The 18,511-nt window shown below is 41.7% G+C and overlaps 1 protein-coding gene across 2 annotated transcripts in view; it reads right to left on the bottom strand.

The window, feature by feature from the left end:
- Nucleotides 1–15,560, bottom strand: part of ABHD12 (abhydrolase domain containing 12) — a 43,127-nt gene extending 27,567 nt beyond the window's left edge. Inside the window, exon 1 of one of the 2 annotated variants that reach the window (XM_026846317.1) lies at nt 15,543–15,560. In XM_026846317.1, the coding sequence (XP_026702118.1) occupies nt 15,543–15,544 (2 nt within the window). In that variant the 5' untranslated portion in view covers nt 15,545–15,560. Of the gene's footprint in view, nt 1–9,886; nt 9,958–15,542 lie in introns of those variants that run through there. The other variant, XM_026846316.1, reaches the window with a different exon arrangement.
- Nucleotides 15,561–18,511: the final 2,951 nt, after the last annotated feature.

The following is an 18,511-nucleotide window of genomic DNA, read 5'->3' as shown; positions in this document are numbered from 1 at the left end:
AATTTCCTGAAGTATTAAGGAAAGCAGAAAAGCAAAGGACAGAGAGGAAACAGTACACACAGGGGCTTTAGAAGAACATTAGTGAGTACCAAAGCCTTAGACTGACCCACCTCTGCCTCATGAAGAGCAGCAAATAGAGGAGGAGGAGGAGGAAGAGGTCCTGAGTATGCAAGCAACACAAAGTCTGCCTACAGTTGTGGTTTTTGAGAGGGGCCCAGCAAATGTACTCTAGACCCAGGGTCTGGAGAGCAATTCAGTGTGAAATGCTGTAAGGCCAGCTAAATACACATGCAAAGCCCAAAACTTTGGGAAAAAAAATAGACAACATTTTGCTTGGGCTAATCACAACTGATCACAGCTCTCTCCACTCAAATTAAAACCAGCTTTCCACACCTACACCCACATTAGCACCTACCACCTATTTCCATCACTGGAAAAGGTTTGTGGAAGAGAAGGGGAGGGGAGATCACTGTTGCTGAGCAATCAGGATATAATTTAGCTCTCTTCAATGACAGAAGTCTATCTTTTCATCAGAACTTTTTGCCTCATTTGGCTGGTTGCTCAGAGTTAACACAACCTTGCAGTTTCCCCTTGCCTCACACTTGAGAGGTGACTCTGCCATCACCACCTTCCCACAGAGAACAGTGACTGGGGCGAGCAACCAGGCAGGATGGGGCTTGCCATAAAGCTGTTCTGCATGTGTCCCAGACCCTGCTGCAGCCAAACAGACTTCTCCTTGGGGACTTTCATATATGCCACACTTTCAGCCCTACAGAAAAAACCCCACTTATTTAGAAAGGCACCAGAGTCAGGTCTGAACTCCTCTAGATAAAACCAGAGCACATCAAAACATAGGAACTTCAGATGTCTGGGATGCAAAACCATTTAGCATGAGCCAGCCGCAAGCTGGGACCAGGAACAGAAAATGCCAAAGACATTGTCCAAATAATGCTGTCAGAGTTCAGGAATTACTTCAGTCTCTCTTTTCTAAGACAGAACTGAAACATCTCTTCCTTTGCTCGTGTACCCCACACCAAACGCTAATCAGTAAAGTGACATATACACCTCATCTCCAGGGAGATATCTACTTAAAATGCAACCAGGGCAAAGCCTCTATTCATCAACAAACAGCTTCTCTTCTGCTGATAAATCCAAGACAACGTGCTGAAGTACAAACATTTTAAAATTATCAGGTAAGTCTTTAGTGAGCAGTGTAGTTAAACTGCTCTTGCTCTGCAGAAAAGCTGTTTCAGGAAATGCATGCCCTGCACAGGGAGCTTTTGGTGTGCTCGGGTAAAAGCAGCAGCAACGTGCTTTTCACCAGAAAATTCAGTCAGTCTTAGCTGGAAAATACAAGTGAGTTAGAGAACAAGAAGCTGCAAACTAAAGACCTTAAATAATATGATAAATAGATTTCCAAGAATAAAAAAAGTCTAAAGAAAACAAACCAACAACAAAACCCCACACCAACCCAAAACACCCAACCCCAAGACAACACACACACCACCACCCCCCCCAAAAAAAAAAATCTGCACTGACATTGCATTTTCTCCCTTCATTCATCAAAGGCCTTTGCCCAACTTCTGGGTTCTGTCCAAACACAGGCAAAATCTGTTTTTTTCTTCAGGCAGGTTTCTGAAGTGAATGTGAAAAATAAAGAGTTTCTCTCCAGACATACCTGAATCTGAAAAAAAGGGAGTCTTGCCCTTAAGTGTGACAACAGAAACAAAATTTTCCTGGTAATTTACACCTGGACAAAGGTCCTATATTCACTCAGAATAAGCATATCTTGCATTTGGGCAGACAGTAAGAGTATCTGGCTGGCAAAGAGGAGCTGAGGGTCCTCTCATGACATCTTCTCCTGAGTGTGCTATCTTTATCAGCACTAAGGGAACTGCTGGAACAAACATCCTTTGTCTCATCATGGAATACAGTTGCCAAACTAAGATTTAAGTACCGCACCATCACACAACGGGGATTTCAACCTGTGGTCTGCAATCACAGTGTGTCTGCAAGGAGCAGCCAAGGCATCAAATTTACTATGGGCATCTTTTAATTCACAGTATTGGTGTTTCTCCCTCCTCTCCAGCAAACTCAGGAGGTCTCATGAACAGAGTATCCAATGATCACACTACTGTGACATGTTCTCCATATAAATTCAGATTAAAATAATTTCCCCTGGAGAGCATCTGAATCACTTCTGCATCACAAGTACACCAGAAGAGTTTCCATTAGGATCTCCTTATCAGCTGTGCTACAAGGGTGAAAGGGCAGACCAAGGGTGAAACACAAGACTGGTATCAGCTGCAGTTGAGCAAGAACAAAATTTATCAGAAACACACACATGCTGGGCTTGTGTCTAAAAGGACCTGACAAATGCATGTACATTCCACATGGCCTTTGTTATCTAGCAGAGGCAACAGTAATACAAAATGCTCAGACACCTGAGTATGAGACTATGTATGTTCAGCAAATGCTGTTTTGCTGACTTGCTCTGATGTCCCTCAAATCATCAACTGTTCAAACTGTAAATTGGCAATCTTTTCCCAGCAGAAACTCAGAGCATGGAATGGGGAGAGCCAAGACCGTTTCCATTCTTGGTCATGCAAGTACCTCCCTCACCGTGACAAAAGTGACTTTAAAAGTAGTAGAGGAAGAAAAAAACTAACATGAATAATGGCATAACAAGAACACCTTCCCCCACTTTTCTAACAGAAAACTTTTTTTAAAAAAAACAATACATTCCTCCCCACAGGCAAGGATCAAGAACATAACAATCAAGATGTAGACAAAGACATGGGCAAAGGATTCAAAAAACTGAGGGAGAATTTAAAGGACTGAGATTAATTTCTTTGGGTAAAGAAGAGTTGTGACCAAAACAACCTATTCTACAACCTGGAAACTGCAACTGAGCCCCAAGCACACAGGGGCATGCAAGAAACAATAGAGCAACTACACCACACACGGGGCAGGACAACCCACACATCAAGTTGCTGTCAAGCCTTCCAGCCTTCGTTGATAGCCTTGCTTTAAAGAACAGATGGTTTCTAGCTCTTCAAGAGCTCTTATCTTCCCTTCCTACAGGAAGTCTGGACACTGGTGCTGCACAGGACTCTTCCTTCTTACAGGTCCTGAAGGGTGAAAAGATCACCCCATTTTTCTTCTCCCTTCACACAGGCCATCTGAGCCACCCAAGCTGATTAACCTTTTGTTTTATTTCACTTGTTCCCTGCCAAGAAAATAAAAAAGAAAATGGAGAAAACCTATCAGCTTTCCAACTGTGTGAAAGCACATTCAGAGCAAGCAAGTCTCTTAGCTCCTGAATGGTAGTTCACAGGCAGGCAGTGGGTCTCATCTCCAAAACGTCAGCAGCAGCTTTTAGACAGCTTGTGCGGTGACATGCAATGAAGTAATTTTCCACTACAAGATCAATACGGGTCTTTTTCTCCCCTGGTTTGCTGCAAAACCTGCTTTATGTGCAGCCAATTGCAAACTGAATAGATGCTAATGTCAAAGTGTTTATCCCCTCCTGGTTTCTGTGCACAGAGAACGAAGCTGCATAGGCAAACAGGCAACCACATGATTCTTTTATTACAGGCCCAGCTATGCAGAATTCTCCTCAATTAAAGATCTGCAGCCAAGCCTTAATTCTGCTTCACTGGAGGCACTGTATAGAGCACAGGGAGGCTGAATTACAGAAAATTCATGTAATCCTGAAAAGGGATCTTTCCCCAAATTCAGAAAAGCCAGTGGGAACACAGCAGTATCTGCCAGAACTCTTAGCATCTGAGCAACTGATCCCTCCCTTCGGCATTAGGATCCTTTCTAATAGGATCAGATCACTGCAAAACAGCTCAAAAAGAATAATCAAAAGGCCACAAACTCATCTTGCTATTCTAGGGATCAAGCAATCATCTAAAAAAAAAAAAAAATCCTAAATCACAGTCCTGGAAACAACCCCTAAAAAATCATGGACATAAGTGCATGGGTATCTGAATCCTCAGACACTTTTAGCTTCAACCAAATCCTAAAAATCTTAGCTCTTGGAAATATCTAGCTCTACCAGATTACTTTGCCATCTCCTACAAAAAGTTACTTAACATCTTGAACCTTTGCTCTTTCAGAAGAAATATTCTAGTTTCTCTCTCAAAAGTTAAGCTGCACTACAGTATCAGCACTTCAGCACTTCTTCAAAAAAATGAAGATACCTCATTGCAGGGAACCATGCTGCTTTTACAATGGTAAAGAACTTAATTTTTCAAGCATCCAGCACCAGAATAAATTGTTATTGTTACTGACACATGACATGCCTGTTGAAAGATACAGTATACTTTCTGATGTTGCAAAAGACAACCTGATCTTTCAGCTATCCGGACAAGACAGAAAAGGCTGGGTATCTATTTGTTCTTTGACAGCCTCTAATTCAAGTACAAATCCATCTGCACATAAAACCAAGCATTAAGTGCTGTTAGATCTGTCACCAGGAAGTATCAGTCAATTAATCCAAGGCAAATTTCCATTCTATGCCAAAGGTACAGAAGATGCAACAGCCAAATTCATACCTGATTCTATGGCTTTCATCACTGTAGCATCCAAAATGTGCATCACTTGACTTAAGAAAAGCATCTGAAATCAGGGACTATTTTAGCCATGTCATACAAACATGAATAGTAAAGAGGTTTTAAGAGATCCCAAGAAGTCACCCAGTCCATTACCCCATCCTACAAAGGACACACTATCTAAAACAGTTGCCTGCTTAATTCCTCCCACCAACTTCTGGCAAAGTGCAACAGCCCATGCTTCATGAATGTCCCTCTGGTGACGCAGAGCAGAGCTAGACGGACTAAAGTTTGCCGGGTTCACACAACAAATCAGACTGACTTCTCACTGAACAGTGATTTTACCTAGAAAAAGAGAAGGGTACCAGAGTACTTCAAAAGCTGAACAAAGATTTACCCAGTAGGCAGAAAAAGCTATCTCTAAGTTCAGCTAAGCTACTAAATGGTCCTATTTACACCAATGAGAGAAGGGGAGAGCAAGGTGAATAAAACACTAAGTACACCTTCTTAAATATTGTCCTTAAAAAGCTAGGATGGAGCAAGGCATTCAAACCATCAACGGCAGAGACCCAGCCCAGGAAAAGCTACTCCACTCCATAGCTCCCACCAGCCTAATTAGTTTGACTGTACCCAGGAGCAAACAATTGGGATGAGTTTTTAATTAAAAGAGAAATTAATGTGAATAATGAGCTTAAGGCAATGGGAAGGCAACAAATTTATAGCCTATGTGTTTTCATAAAAGAAAGACAGAAGAGAAAGGCAAACTGAGGTTTTTGAAAAAGCTTTCAAACATGCAAGCTCCACCTTCAGGTTCCTTGGAATATATGACAACTTAATTTTTAAATAGACATACCACCAACAGTGTCTGTCAACACTTCACGGGAAGTGACGATGTTCCAACAGAGGCAAAAGCTCAAAAATCAGCACTGATAAGGAGATGTTCGCACACCCATAAAACCTTTTGAGTTAATATTTGGCATGAAAAAAATGTTCTAACTATAGAAAAACACTGCCAGCTACTGAAATATATTATTTTCTTTGCTGCTATTATAGCAAAAATTGCTTTCTTCCTTTTTTCTTTTTTGCTGAATAGTATGTTGTATTTCTAAAGCAGAAAGCTATCATAAGCGCTAGCTTATTTCACTGTTCATAGCAGTATCACAGAATGACAGTGAAAGTGCATACACAGCTCCAGAGAAGTGCTGCACGTCAGCAAACAGAACCAGAATATTTTGTCTATATGCTAACCAGCACTTTCAGCATCCTACCTCTTATTTTCTATTAACACTGTCCCATGTAAGATCAATCAAATGTCTACTGATGCCGCCTTCAGTTAGGCCTACTGGATTTCTATTATCTTATAAAAATCTCCCCACATCACCTTTCAGTCAGAGCAGTTACCTAAGCTCACTGGACAAGCTCTACACTGGTAAACTATGCAGTTTACCACACTTTCCATTCACTTCCATACCTGTGCAGCCTGTAGTTGGCAAACATTAATGTGGCCACAAAAGAAAATTAATCATAGGAAAAACTTGAACCTGTATCTGCATCATAGCAGATACATGCAAATACATACAAAATTAGCTTTGCAAATTATTCAGTTTGTAGAGATGGTTTAGCAGTTGTGGTAGAAAAGCGTGTCCAAAGGGGCCTCCAGGACCTTTTCTTTTGGCGGTGGCATCAGCTTACAGAGACTGTACAACTGCTGCCTTTGACATGTTCCTCTTCAGCAGTATCTTTTCCCTTCCTTCCTCACAAACTGCCTATTCCCAAGCTCTTCCCTGAGGCTTCCTTACCCATTTCAGCCCCAAAACAAGCTGTTGCCTACAGGGCATCTCCTTTTGGCTCTGGTAAGAGCTTTAGGCAGTGTCGTTCCAACTAGCTGAATACAGATGAGGTCTGAAACTTCAAGCTCCCAAATTGCCCCAGTCCACCACTTCATTACCTAGCTCCTCTCTTACAGCCCAGACTCACTTAGACTGCTTCTGTGCCTCCTCATCAATATTAAGTGATTAAATGTTAACTTAAAATAATAAAAAGCAAGGAGGAAGCCATCTAGCCAGTCACTTACAAGAACTCAGGTCTGACTCTCCAAAACATGTAACTGCAAAGTAAAGGAGAGCATCTCAATGAATAGGGTTTTTCAGAAGGGGCCAGCAAGCTCCAGCTATTGAGACCTTAACACATTTCAGCTTGTAGAATACAGGAAGATCTTGGGTAGGACCTGCAAGAATCAAGACCTCAGTGCACCAAGAGAGGACAGAGGAAGTGCTGCAAGAGGGGGAAGAGGAAGGCACTGCTGATTACACACCCCACAGGACAGGGAAATGGAAGCTACATCTAACTTACCCCTCTCGAGCATATCATCCTTTCCCAATGGCCTGCCTTGGGGTCTCCTCTTTACAACTATCACCTAAACTGACTACCCCTGAAAGGCAGTAACAAACACTGCTTGTCTAATTAAAATCACTAAGTATTAGCAGTTCCTTTGAAGGACAGGAGCTTGGAACTTCAGTCTTGGTAACTTACATTCTAATTGCATAAAATCTGTATGTGTCACACCAGGTGATGAGAACCAGCTGAACATTTGACAATATAACACTGATTTATTTAAAATGGATACTGACAGCATGGTCTAAGCAACAGCTATGTTACTTCTCAATACTTGCATAAAATGGTATTAGCATTACTGTGAATTGTGTGTGGCAAGACTAACAGAAAAGCTGTGTTTGAAGAAGAAAGTAGCAGATGCTTCTGTTATTTTAAGTATGTAGCAAACAATAAATAATTATGCCCTAGGCAATTGAAGAATTTACTTTTGGGACAGCAAAGCAGACTTGGGGATTAGGGTTTTAAGGGTGTTGACTTGCTTTGAACACATCTTCTGCAACAGCTGTTTAGTTTTGCACCAACATGAAGCCTTTGTTTAAATTCTAAGAGTACGCTTCCTCCAGAGCTCACCAGTAATGCTGCTCACACTAATCAAATCTGAAGTCACCCACACTAGATTTTAGTCGAGCTTGGCATTGAGATACTACTGTGGTGCGAGTACACTCCCTCCACAGTGTTTACTGAATTCTTAAGTTTTCTACTCATTTCACAGCTGACAGCTGGTTTATATTAAAGGCACAGCCCTCTCACTAGCCCATGAGCTGGGGAATGCAAAGCTGTCTGCAAATGCAAGAGGAAAAAACAGAACATAAACACAAAAAGACTGAAACGGCACCGGAAGTGCAAAACGGGAGCTTGAGACCAGCCAAATCAGATTCCTACTGAAGCAGTACAGCTCATTTCTCTCTACCCACACTCTCCTTCACAGGGGAGGAATATCAGGGTGCACAAGTAAAGGTTCAAGAGCAGAACGAATTTAGACATGCAACACTCCACCACAGTTCCTAAATGTTGTTTAACTGTTGAATTCGTTCCATAACTGAAAAAGTATTCAGCACAACCAAGTCAGTTCCCCTACCACCACTTAAATCTGAACATGCTGTATATCCACCAGACTTGCATGCATGTGTTAACCTTGCAGCAATAACAGAAATCCATAGATTCAGACTTTGTTCCTATGGATACACATGTATGAACAGGTCCATAATTCCAAGCTGCACAACTCTGTGAACATGAAACCTTCTTTTCACACAACAGTTCTTGAGAGACAGCCACCAGCCGCAGAACTTGAGAATTACCACTACTGGCAGGCTCTGTGGCTCTGGCTCTCTTTTAAAACCACCTGAGCAAAAGTCTCATTTGTGTATTGTAGACCTTTTTCCTTTTCAATGCATGAAGGTGGTCATTTTATATTTCTCTGAGACAGCTCTGCTTTTGCTGGCAGAGATCAGAAGCCACTCCTCCTTGGAAGCTTGAAGAAAAAAAATGCTTTTGTGTTAGCAGTGACACTGCCCCCTTTTAGATGCAGAATACATCATTTAGTAATACATTTTGATTACAATGAACCAACAGTTCCTTGTTAGAGGCATACAAGCAAACAAGAACATTAAACAATGCCAAACATTACATACGCCGACCATCAGCTCAGCACAGTTACATTTAGCTGGCAGTCACTGTGCCCTCTGTAATTGTGACCTGTTTAAAAAGGGAGACTTAAACAGTACATGGCCATAAAGCAATAGCCATGGTTAAAGAACAGATGTATGAACAGATATAGAACCACTGTCAGTCTCTGACATACCTTGAACAGGGGGTTATTTTGCATACAGCCAGGAAGATTAATCCATTCCTGCTTTCATCTGTGGTTTATTCAGGGATTTGAGCTTTAGCTATCATCTATCTTGTTCAGAAAACAACTCCAAAAGAAAAAGGCTTGAAAAATTAACTACAATTAAAATCAGAACCCTTGCTAATACTACAAAACTCCAAAGAGCCACATCAGAAAACACATACTGAAAGAAGGTGGAAAGCAGGTGCTGGAGATTCTACTTAAGTGCATGGAAACAGAACATTTTGCAGCACTGTACATCAGCCTGTCACAAAGTTTAAAGCGAAATGTGGTCCCTAATCCAGTAACCAAAAGGGGAAAAAAATGCTTTACTAGAGACAGCACAAAGCTATCGGAAACTGAAAGAAAAGGTTATTCAGTGCATTTCTGCTGGATTTGCAAGGCCAAGAGAATGGGCTATTTCCAATGATTGTGTCCAATTCACAGTTTTCATATTCAGCAGTATAAAACTGACATTGTCAGCTTTACTCCTGCTTCCTAGAGCTGCTCTGAAACCAATCAAAACTCTACAAGAAGTGAAATAGACTACTTTAGGGGAGAAAACAGAGCCAGGCCTCCCTTCCTTGGGATGCTAAAGAAGTCTAAAAATCTACTCTGTTCTTACACACCTTGCACACACTTTCCTCCACAAGCAAGTAGCTGCAGCCTGGAAGCCCTGACTCCAAAGCTCCAGTTAGATCATCCTCATTTGCGTAGGCTTCTCTGTCTCAGAAGAGTCACCTCAGGGGAAGTTTGCCACTGCCAGGGGAAGGCAAATCAGTCTCTAGACAGGGTAAATGCATTTACTGTTCTCTGCTCTGAGCTTGCATATATCCCACTGAAAAATACTCTTCCAAGAGGGGTTTATTTTCCTGTTGTGCCACACAAATTCCTTTATTCTAAACACCTTTCATAACAAGACAGACAAAGCTTCAAAAGACTTGATTTCACTTACTCAACACCAATCTCCTCCGCAAGAAAAATTAACCAGCATTTTAAGTGGGTACAAATTTGATTTTAACACAGCCATTCACATTCAGAACAGCAGCACAGATACTACAGGAAAGAATATTTGAAGTCTCAAATATTCTTTGCCCTCCTGTACCTGATGTACAAGTGTACTATAAGTGAGATGTAGGGCCTACATTTTGGTTTACCCATTGGTGGTTCTTTTCAGCAGCTGAGAAGGAATACCAGCTCTTGCTATTCATACATTGCTCCTACTAAAACACAAGAGGGAGGTAACCAAAGAACACTGTTATTTCTTCCCAAGCATGATATGAGAAAAAAACTCTGGGCTTAAGGCATGTTAAAAGAATAATTCTATATTATGTTATCTGTGCTTAAAGCTATTCAGCACCCATTCAGACACTGCAGTTATGTAAAAAAGAGAAACTGGCCGGTCTACCGGGGGGTGGGGGCACACCATACAGGATGTTTCTTTTTGTTTTTAATAAACTCCACAAAGATTAAACTACTTGCACTATTCAATCCTATACGCCCTCCACTGGAAGGTTTTGCTTCAGTTATTTGCCAGATTCAGAAGATAACTTTGATGCCTGGGGTTTTCATGCTCTTAAGATTTCTAAAATTCTCTTTCTGTGGTTTGGTAGATTGTTTTGAACAAGGAGAGGGCAGCTGTAGGTCTTATCTCAAATATTTTCAAGTGTTTGTGTTTTAAAAGTTAGTTTTCTAGTCTAACAATCTTTTTTAGAGCTCTACTACTCAGTAAGAGTTACAATGTTGAAATAAATCTGGGTTAAACAAACATTTTGATTTGGAAAGTAAACATAGACATTCATCCAGTTAGCTCTAGTTCAGTAGTCATGCTTTAAATGATCAAGGCTCTTGCAATCTAAAATTAGGAGATTCTGCTTGCGAGTTTAAATTGCCCTCAATAAGGAAGAGGCGGATTTCTGAACTTCAGCGTTGCTCTGTTTTACTAACACTGCTTTGAGAAAAAGATGCACACCAGCAAGACTAAAGTGCAAAGACAGATCACAGCCTTACTCCTGGACAGGCAATACTTGTGCCAGGCTTCTGTGAAAGAACACATGACAGCTTGCAGAGGTGATTACCTAGAACAACTTCACCCTTTGTCACAGTTCCCATCCCACAGTTACAACCTCTACTATCTCGCCCACCATCCTGCCTTATGGACAGCTACATTTAACCTGTGTTCTGGTGACTTTTCACTATCTCACCAGTTGCCCCAGACTGCTGACTGCCCTATTCATCAGCTCTCATCAACTTTCTCCTCCTCACAAACAGTAATTGTCTCACCACTGTGATGGCTGACATACAAAATTACACATCCTTGAGCCCCACCACCAATCCCAAGATAACTCCCCAGTTGTCTGTCTGTCCACTGAGCCAGTCTGAAATACATATAACATGCTCTCCATTAGCAACGCGAGCCCTTTCAATAAAATACAGTACAAAGTCAAGTGCTTTGGAGAAGCAATTTTACCACTGATACTTTCATCAACCAGGCTGTAATCTTAACAAACCTGTCACATTTTATACCAAAACCTCCCTTCCTTGGGGCAGATCTGTTTTCATGAGTATATATATTTAGCTGCTAAATCTTCTTCCACTGAATTGCAAATTAACTATTACCATTAAAATTGCCCAGACTCCACCTCAAGCTAATGGCTTTAAAGTCTCCTAGGTCTCCTGTTACCCTTTTAATACACCAGAATTAATTTATTTTAATCTTTGTGGTACTGATTCAGTCACAGCTGCCTTAACATAGTGCTCTCACATTACAGCCTTATTGAATCTCCCTTGCTTACAATCACTCACTTGATGTCAGAAGCTGTCCACTACTGTAACACCAATGACATGACACAGTGCAGCTACCCACTGAGTTTTCAAAACCAAGGATTTTGTAGCGGAACTGCCGCAGAAGCCTATTTACTAATTTCACATCCTGTTATGATTACCAAAATAATCCGACCTGCTCTTCAAGCCTGGAAGGATAAAGTAAATTAGCTGTAGCCTCTTAAGAGGACATCATGGTGCCTTTCAAAAGAAACCGGACTCAGCAGGCAGGACTCTTCATCCACAGCAGGAGTCCTGCTCAGGTATACCAGGCCTCCTGCATGTACCACAGCAACAGATTCTGGAGAGAAAATGATGCCACCATAATTTGTTTTAATGAAAACACAACGTTGTTTTCATGAAACAAACACATTTATATTGCTTCCTGGAGAAAACCTACAAACTCGCTGTGATGACCTGTGACTGCATTTGCAGAGAACTAGATTTCTGGCTCAGCAACTACATGCCATTTATAGCATGAAAGCAAGTCATCCTCAAAAATTAGCTTGTCATAAGTAGACCACTGATCCTCTGTGTAAATGAAAACAGGATGGAAATAGACATGGGAATACCAGAGGAAAAAAGGGTATCTAGAGGGAAAAGCACACACGGGAACCTAGGACTTGTCCTGATGTTAGCAGCTCAGTTTAGCAGGTCATCCTATAGAGCAGCATCACGCTGGCCCACAACCCAACCCATGATTACACTCACTGGTATGCCACAAGAAACCTGTAGTGGACAGTTGAGAAGAAAGGACAGAGAAGATTGTGACAACACTGAGAAGACCCTGGTCTCCACAGACATCTTCAGAGATGACTAGAAAGTCCTCTTGATCCCAGGAGTTACCCAGAACCACCCATATTTAGGAACTTTGGGTACACCAAAACAAGCAGAGGTCTGCAATTCATATAGCTACTAAGTAGAAAAGGACTTTACAGGAATTACAAAGTAGTAGCAAATAATAACACTTAAGTAATTATTAATTCAGGCATAAGCCATCAAAGCAGAGCAACTGAACCTAGAGGCATGCATGATGCAGAAGTAGGGCACCACAATGAAATACAGCGTTCAAGGAGACCAACACAGAATTCAGAGGACAGACTGTCTTCATCCTGAAGCAAGCCTGCTTGAGCAGAATTCTCCATGAGAAATATGGGGACTTGAGAAAACTGCTCAGACTATGAGATTGTAGAATGACATAACACAGCGCAGATGAAGCGGAAAAATGCTGTGGTCTATTACAGAAAATCCAGAGAGACTCATGGGAAAGTTGGATCCAAGAAATTTCAGATCATACAGACAGGCCTGCAGGAAGATGCTGGGAGTCTCAAGAGATGTTTGAGAGAGTAAACCAAGCCTGTTTAACACAAAAAACAAAGTCAGTGATGAACATAGTGAGATAGGCTTTAACAGTAACATACTGAGGCACAGAAGAGTCAGCTACACATCAACACTATGGCCTCACAAACCATTAAGTCCTTAAAGAAAAAACTCCCAGATTAAAAAAAAAACCCACACTAATTAATAACTCCCCACAGTGCAGGGAGTTTTGCTATTTTTGTTGAATGAATTATACACATCTTTGAGAAAGAGGAGAGAGAAGATGAGCACAAGGAAGAAGAATTATAATGTCTGTAAAGGCTGAACAAGCTGGGAAGATGATACAGAGACTGAACACCTAAACTGGTAACTTGAGAGCAATTCAGAGGTATTCACTTGGCCAGAAGCTACCAAAATGGCTGACAATGCATGAGACAAACCAGGATTTTGACACAGCCACTGAGTTCCCATTCATAAAAAAAAAAAAGACACATGTGGTATTGCACAATCCCATTTCTGACCAATCTGAGCAAAATATTACTGTGTATCTGCTTCAAGAGAATTCTAACCAAAACCCACACTACAAAAAAATCCCCACACAGAACAAGCTGCTTTTACACATTTTACACAAATGAGGCACTGTAATTCAACCTGTACTTGCTATGGAAGAAAGCACAGGCAAGTGACTGGAAACTATTTCAAGCTCCTTTCTGAACTTCGCTCAAAAACAACTATCAAGAACAGAAACAACTATCAAGAACAGTTGAAATAGCAGCAACTACCCAGTAGGAAGGTGGAAGTGGTAAAAAAGCTGCAGGACTGATGAGATGTCTCTATATAAGCAACACATTTCCTCCTTGAAGAACATTAACAAGTGACTGGTTTAACCTGAAGACGGCAACTAAGAGGGACAACAGCACAAAAGTCACATAGGAAAAAAAAAAAAATCTTAAGGAAGATATTGACAAAAGCTTTCAGGAACACAATTCAAAAATTTGTCATCTCTGCTACAATGACCAGACTGGAATAATCATAAAAGACTGTGCAAATGATTCTAGACAATTAACATCAGGAAAAAAGAGCCTAGTCCTAGAAAGGGGGTCAGGGAACGGATGGACATATAATAGAGATGGCCACGTTTAGGTTTCCTGTCAGAGGAAAGATAGTGCTGCTTAAATCCAAAGAGACACAGGAAGACATGGAGCACTTCAGTTGCTGGGGCTGGATGACACTAAGGATCACTACACAATGCATTTGACACATCTGGGCACACTCACTGTTACAGTAAAATTCAGACGCAGCAGAGGGAAGATACCAACAGACTGCTGCAGCCTCTTGTCTTCAGCACCTCAGGGTATTTTCATAAAATACCCAGGAAAGGGTACCATAAAAGCAACCTTCTGCCTTCCAAGAGAAAGCACGAACCGAGAACTGCACACAGCTAACAAGGTGGCAAACATGGCTGACTACAGTGCAACTGAAATTATGCCAAATTGTAATATACTCAGATAAAAAAGATCTAGCTTGTAGGATACACAGGCAGTGGAAGAGGGCCAAAACACACCTTGCGGGGACCTGTGCCAGAAACAAGGGGTCACTAGGAGTGAAGATACCAGAAAGAACTGAAGAGACAGCCTGAAGGACAGCAGGCTTCTCCAGCAATCCAGGAAGACAAAAGTATCAAGACATACAGCTTACACACATGGTATTTGCAGTTCTTCACTGCTTCACAGCATGGAGAGAGGCAAAAACAAGTTTTAACATTTGCAGCATACAGGCGTTTGTAGGAGAATAGGAAATGGCAAAATTCATACTTCAGGTCTATAGTCTGACTATTGATTGGGATTAATGAGTTACAGGTAACGATTACATCACAGAAGTAAAGGGCGATATACATGTGATTGCCACCAGGATGAGAGTTCAGTAGAAATGACATAGGAGAACTTGCTTTTATATTAATGCCAGTATTAAGCTCACTTGATTTTCTTTATTCTCTGTGCTCCCGCATAAAGGTTTTCTCTAAGGTTGCTCAAATGCATTTCCTCAGAACATCAGAGATACTGATCACAAAAATGAGTCAGAGCAATTACCCAAAACAGAATGCTACCTTAACAACCATCTAGCAACTTAAACACTGTCACCTGGAAAATGCATCATAACACAAATATTAGAGGAATGGCCATGCACACAAAACACACATACCAGTAAAACCAAGCACTGCATGCTGCTTCTGTAGTACTGCATTATTGAATTTAATAGTTTCAGACAAAATATCTCAGTTCCTTTAAAAAACAAATCATTCAAATTTTTAAAGTAGCTACTGGTAAAGTTTCGGATAACCACCACATTGTATTTTACTGCTAGACATGGGGGAAAAGAAACAACAAAACAACAAACCACCAGAAATACCTATTTGCTCCTTTCTCTTTGTAAACCACTTAAGAAAAAACACACCGCCTATAGTATGCACTAGCCAAAGCCACTTAAGTCTTGAGCCATGTAAGTCCATCGTGATGACTGAATCAAAACAGAGGGACAAATGCTAATAAAATTCAAAAATAGTGCTGCAGGAATAAGCTGCTGGTAAGTCAATACTGTATTCTATAAACATTGCTTACATTTGCAGTTATGGTGCTATTTAGCCTTTGCTGAGGAACTGCACACACAAGCTCTCCAGTCCTGGTCACTGCTGTAATTACAAACACCCCTGCCTGCAGCCCCCCGCACTTCCGACCCACGGGATCTGCCACATGATCAGCCCTTGGCTGCAGAACTACGCAGCCACTTCAGGCTACTGTGGGGTCGGTTTGCTTTTCGAACCAGTGGTTTGTATCATTTACAAAGGAAAAAAATGAAACCCACATACTGAAGCCAAACAAACATATGTGCTGTTTTCCCAAGTCTGCAGAGAGACCAAATAACAGCAGTATGAAATGCAGACAGCCCTACTTCCCCATAACACAGAATTCACAGCCACCAGAAGTGCTGATTTTAACTATTTCCTCAATGAGCATGCTGCTAAGAATAGTTTGCTGTGGTAGAGATCCCTGATTCCAGATTATTATGCCACCTCCACCACCCCAGCAACCTTGCAGCAGTTTTCACCTCCTTACAGTTTCTGCAAGCTGGGGACTAACACTGATAACAATCAAACACTGATTTTATATCCAGTGGTATAAGGAATGCTGCAACAACAGCATGACTCTGCATATTAAAATACGAGGATCTAGACACTCGTACATCAACTTGTTGGCCACATAAATGGCCGGTCCACTGTGTACAGACCCTCCTCATGTTCTTCCTTGAACACCCACTGCAGTCCGCTGCTAAAAGCGGGATACAGAGCTAGAAAGCTGTCTGCCCTGACTCAGGGTGGTTGTTCTGGACAACAACCTTATCTCTAGGCATCATAACTTCTGCCCGGAGCTGCCATTCCTGCATGATTCACACTTCAGCAGAGTATCTGTTATCCTGTAGAACACATAACTGGAAGGTATTGGCAGACCCAGACCTGCAAACCACTGTCTGAAGACTCACAAGGTCAGAAGACAAAGGAGGTCCACTGAAAGTCAATAAGAAAGGCAGACAACCCAACCCAGGAGAGCAGGAAAAAAACCCAGAAGTGATTGTTCCACTTCGCACTTTTGCTCAGTTACAAACACAGATCATGTTGGCAACACTACACAGGATGAACTACAGGACTCTCCTTAGAAAGAGATCTTGAGATGTGGAAAAGGGAAAATGAGTTCCAAACAAGTGAGGCTTTCCTACGTCAAGAATTTGAGAAACACTTCTGTATCGAATACAGGACTTAACACAAAACGAGAAAAAAAAAAAAAAGTGCCCAAAACGCATGTAGGACTTCATGAATTTCTGAAACAGGCTTCCAAGGCTCAACATGGAGAAATGTGAGGAAAATTTGCCTGATGACCATTTTTAAAATATGTAAATACAGAAAAAAAAAATACAAGGAAACTTTCCACAGATTGTATGTGTTTTCCCTGCTTTTAACTTGGCCTTCACAATACTGTGTATCTAATAGCTATGCCTGGTTTCCACAAAGTGCCTGCCTGACAGATCAAGCCAACAGCCTGTGCTATGTGCTCTTAGGGGCTGCTCAATGCTCATCACTGTAAAAGTAAAGTAAACAGTACGTGAATGCCATTCATAATGTTGAAGATGTTAATAAGCCATCATTTGATTACCACTAGTCTTAGAAGTCATCCACTTGGACAAGTGGAATAAATACGCTGAATTTTTAAATGTTATAAAAGCAGAGCACTAAGAGTCTGATCTACTGCACAGCCGTTGAATCCAAGAGATCAACCCAGCGCCATTTTCAAATACCAAAAGCTTGTCATAACACAGAGCGCTGACAACATCCCAAAGGTTTACCTCCAGGGCATAAAATTGAATAGCTATTAACCAATAAAAGAAGTAACGTTTTAAAGCCTCTGTCTTTGGACATGACAAAAATCCATGTCACAAACAGAAAAAAAGTTACTTTCAAATGTTAATTTTGTCTATGAGAATAGAAAAAGTCTCACGAAATTTACCAGAGAAACAGCCACATTGGTTCATTTCCTAGGAACCCTCTGATGCTTTTTGTTTTTTTTCTCTTTTTTAAACAAGCTGCGGTATTCCTGAAGCACAGCAATTTGGCTTCAGTTACCCAAACCGCACAGGTAAGTCGATTGTTAAATAGTCTTCACGCTTACAAAACGCAAAGAAAAGCACTATACTGGTGTAGGTGAAACTAAAAGGTTGCATCTTTTCCTACCCAGCCCTCTGCAACTGTGAGTCGGTCCTCGTTGTGCATTACACCCCCCTGAAACCTTGCATAAAGAAAGTTCCATCTTATAACCACCTTCTATTGTCACAGTTTTGGTTTGGTTTTTTTTTGAGGAACACAGGTATTTTCCCAGTATAAATATATACAAAATGTTTAAAACGGTAACACAGCTAGCAAAAAGCGAAAACTTTTTTCAATGGAGCCATGCATATGAACTTCTCCTACCGACACCTAAATCTCGTTCATGTACAGGAAAGAGATCACTTGGACAAAGACTGACTTCTTCAAAAAAAAAAAAAAAAAAAAAAAGACAAAAAAGACATCCTACCTGCAGTCCCCCGCTCCTCCACATACACTCTTTGATGCAGAGGATTTTGTGCTAGCCATTTTTTTTCAGGCAAACGCCTGCCTATATCGAAGGGGGCTGGACGAAGCAACGCTCAGGTATGAAAACCAAATTCTTCCAGCCTTTGCTGGCTAGACCTGGGTCTGCAGGACTCGCTAACCCCCCGCTCTTTAATTAGGTATTTGTACCGAGAACTCGAAAGCATCCGAGGGGACGGGACCTGCTCACCCGTCACACAAAACCCGGGGAAGCCTAACCGAGGTGGGAAACATCCCGCATTCCCACGTACCTGCCAGCCCCCGGGGACTCTCTGGCCGCCGGCTGCTGCGGTGCTGGGGGGCGAATGACTCTTCCCCTCTCCTCGCAAACCACAGCCCCGCTGCCACCGCCTCCCCTGCCCCCCCACCGGGCTGAGGAGGCGCCCGAGGTGCTACCCCCCGCCGGGGAGC

Source organism: Athene cunicularia (genome assembly GCF_003259725.1).
Source record: "Athene cunicularia isolate RWA chromosome 3 unlocalized genomic scaffold, athCun1 chr3_part1, whole genome shotgun sequence".
NCBI classification, from domain to species: domain Eukaryota; kingdom Metazoa; phylum Chordata; class Aves; order Strigiformes; family Strigidae; genus Athene; species Athene cunicularia.
Note: the sequence above shows the minus strand (reverse complement) of the source record. Positions and strands in the feature narration are given on the sequence as shown.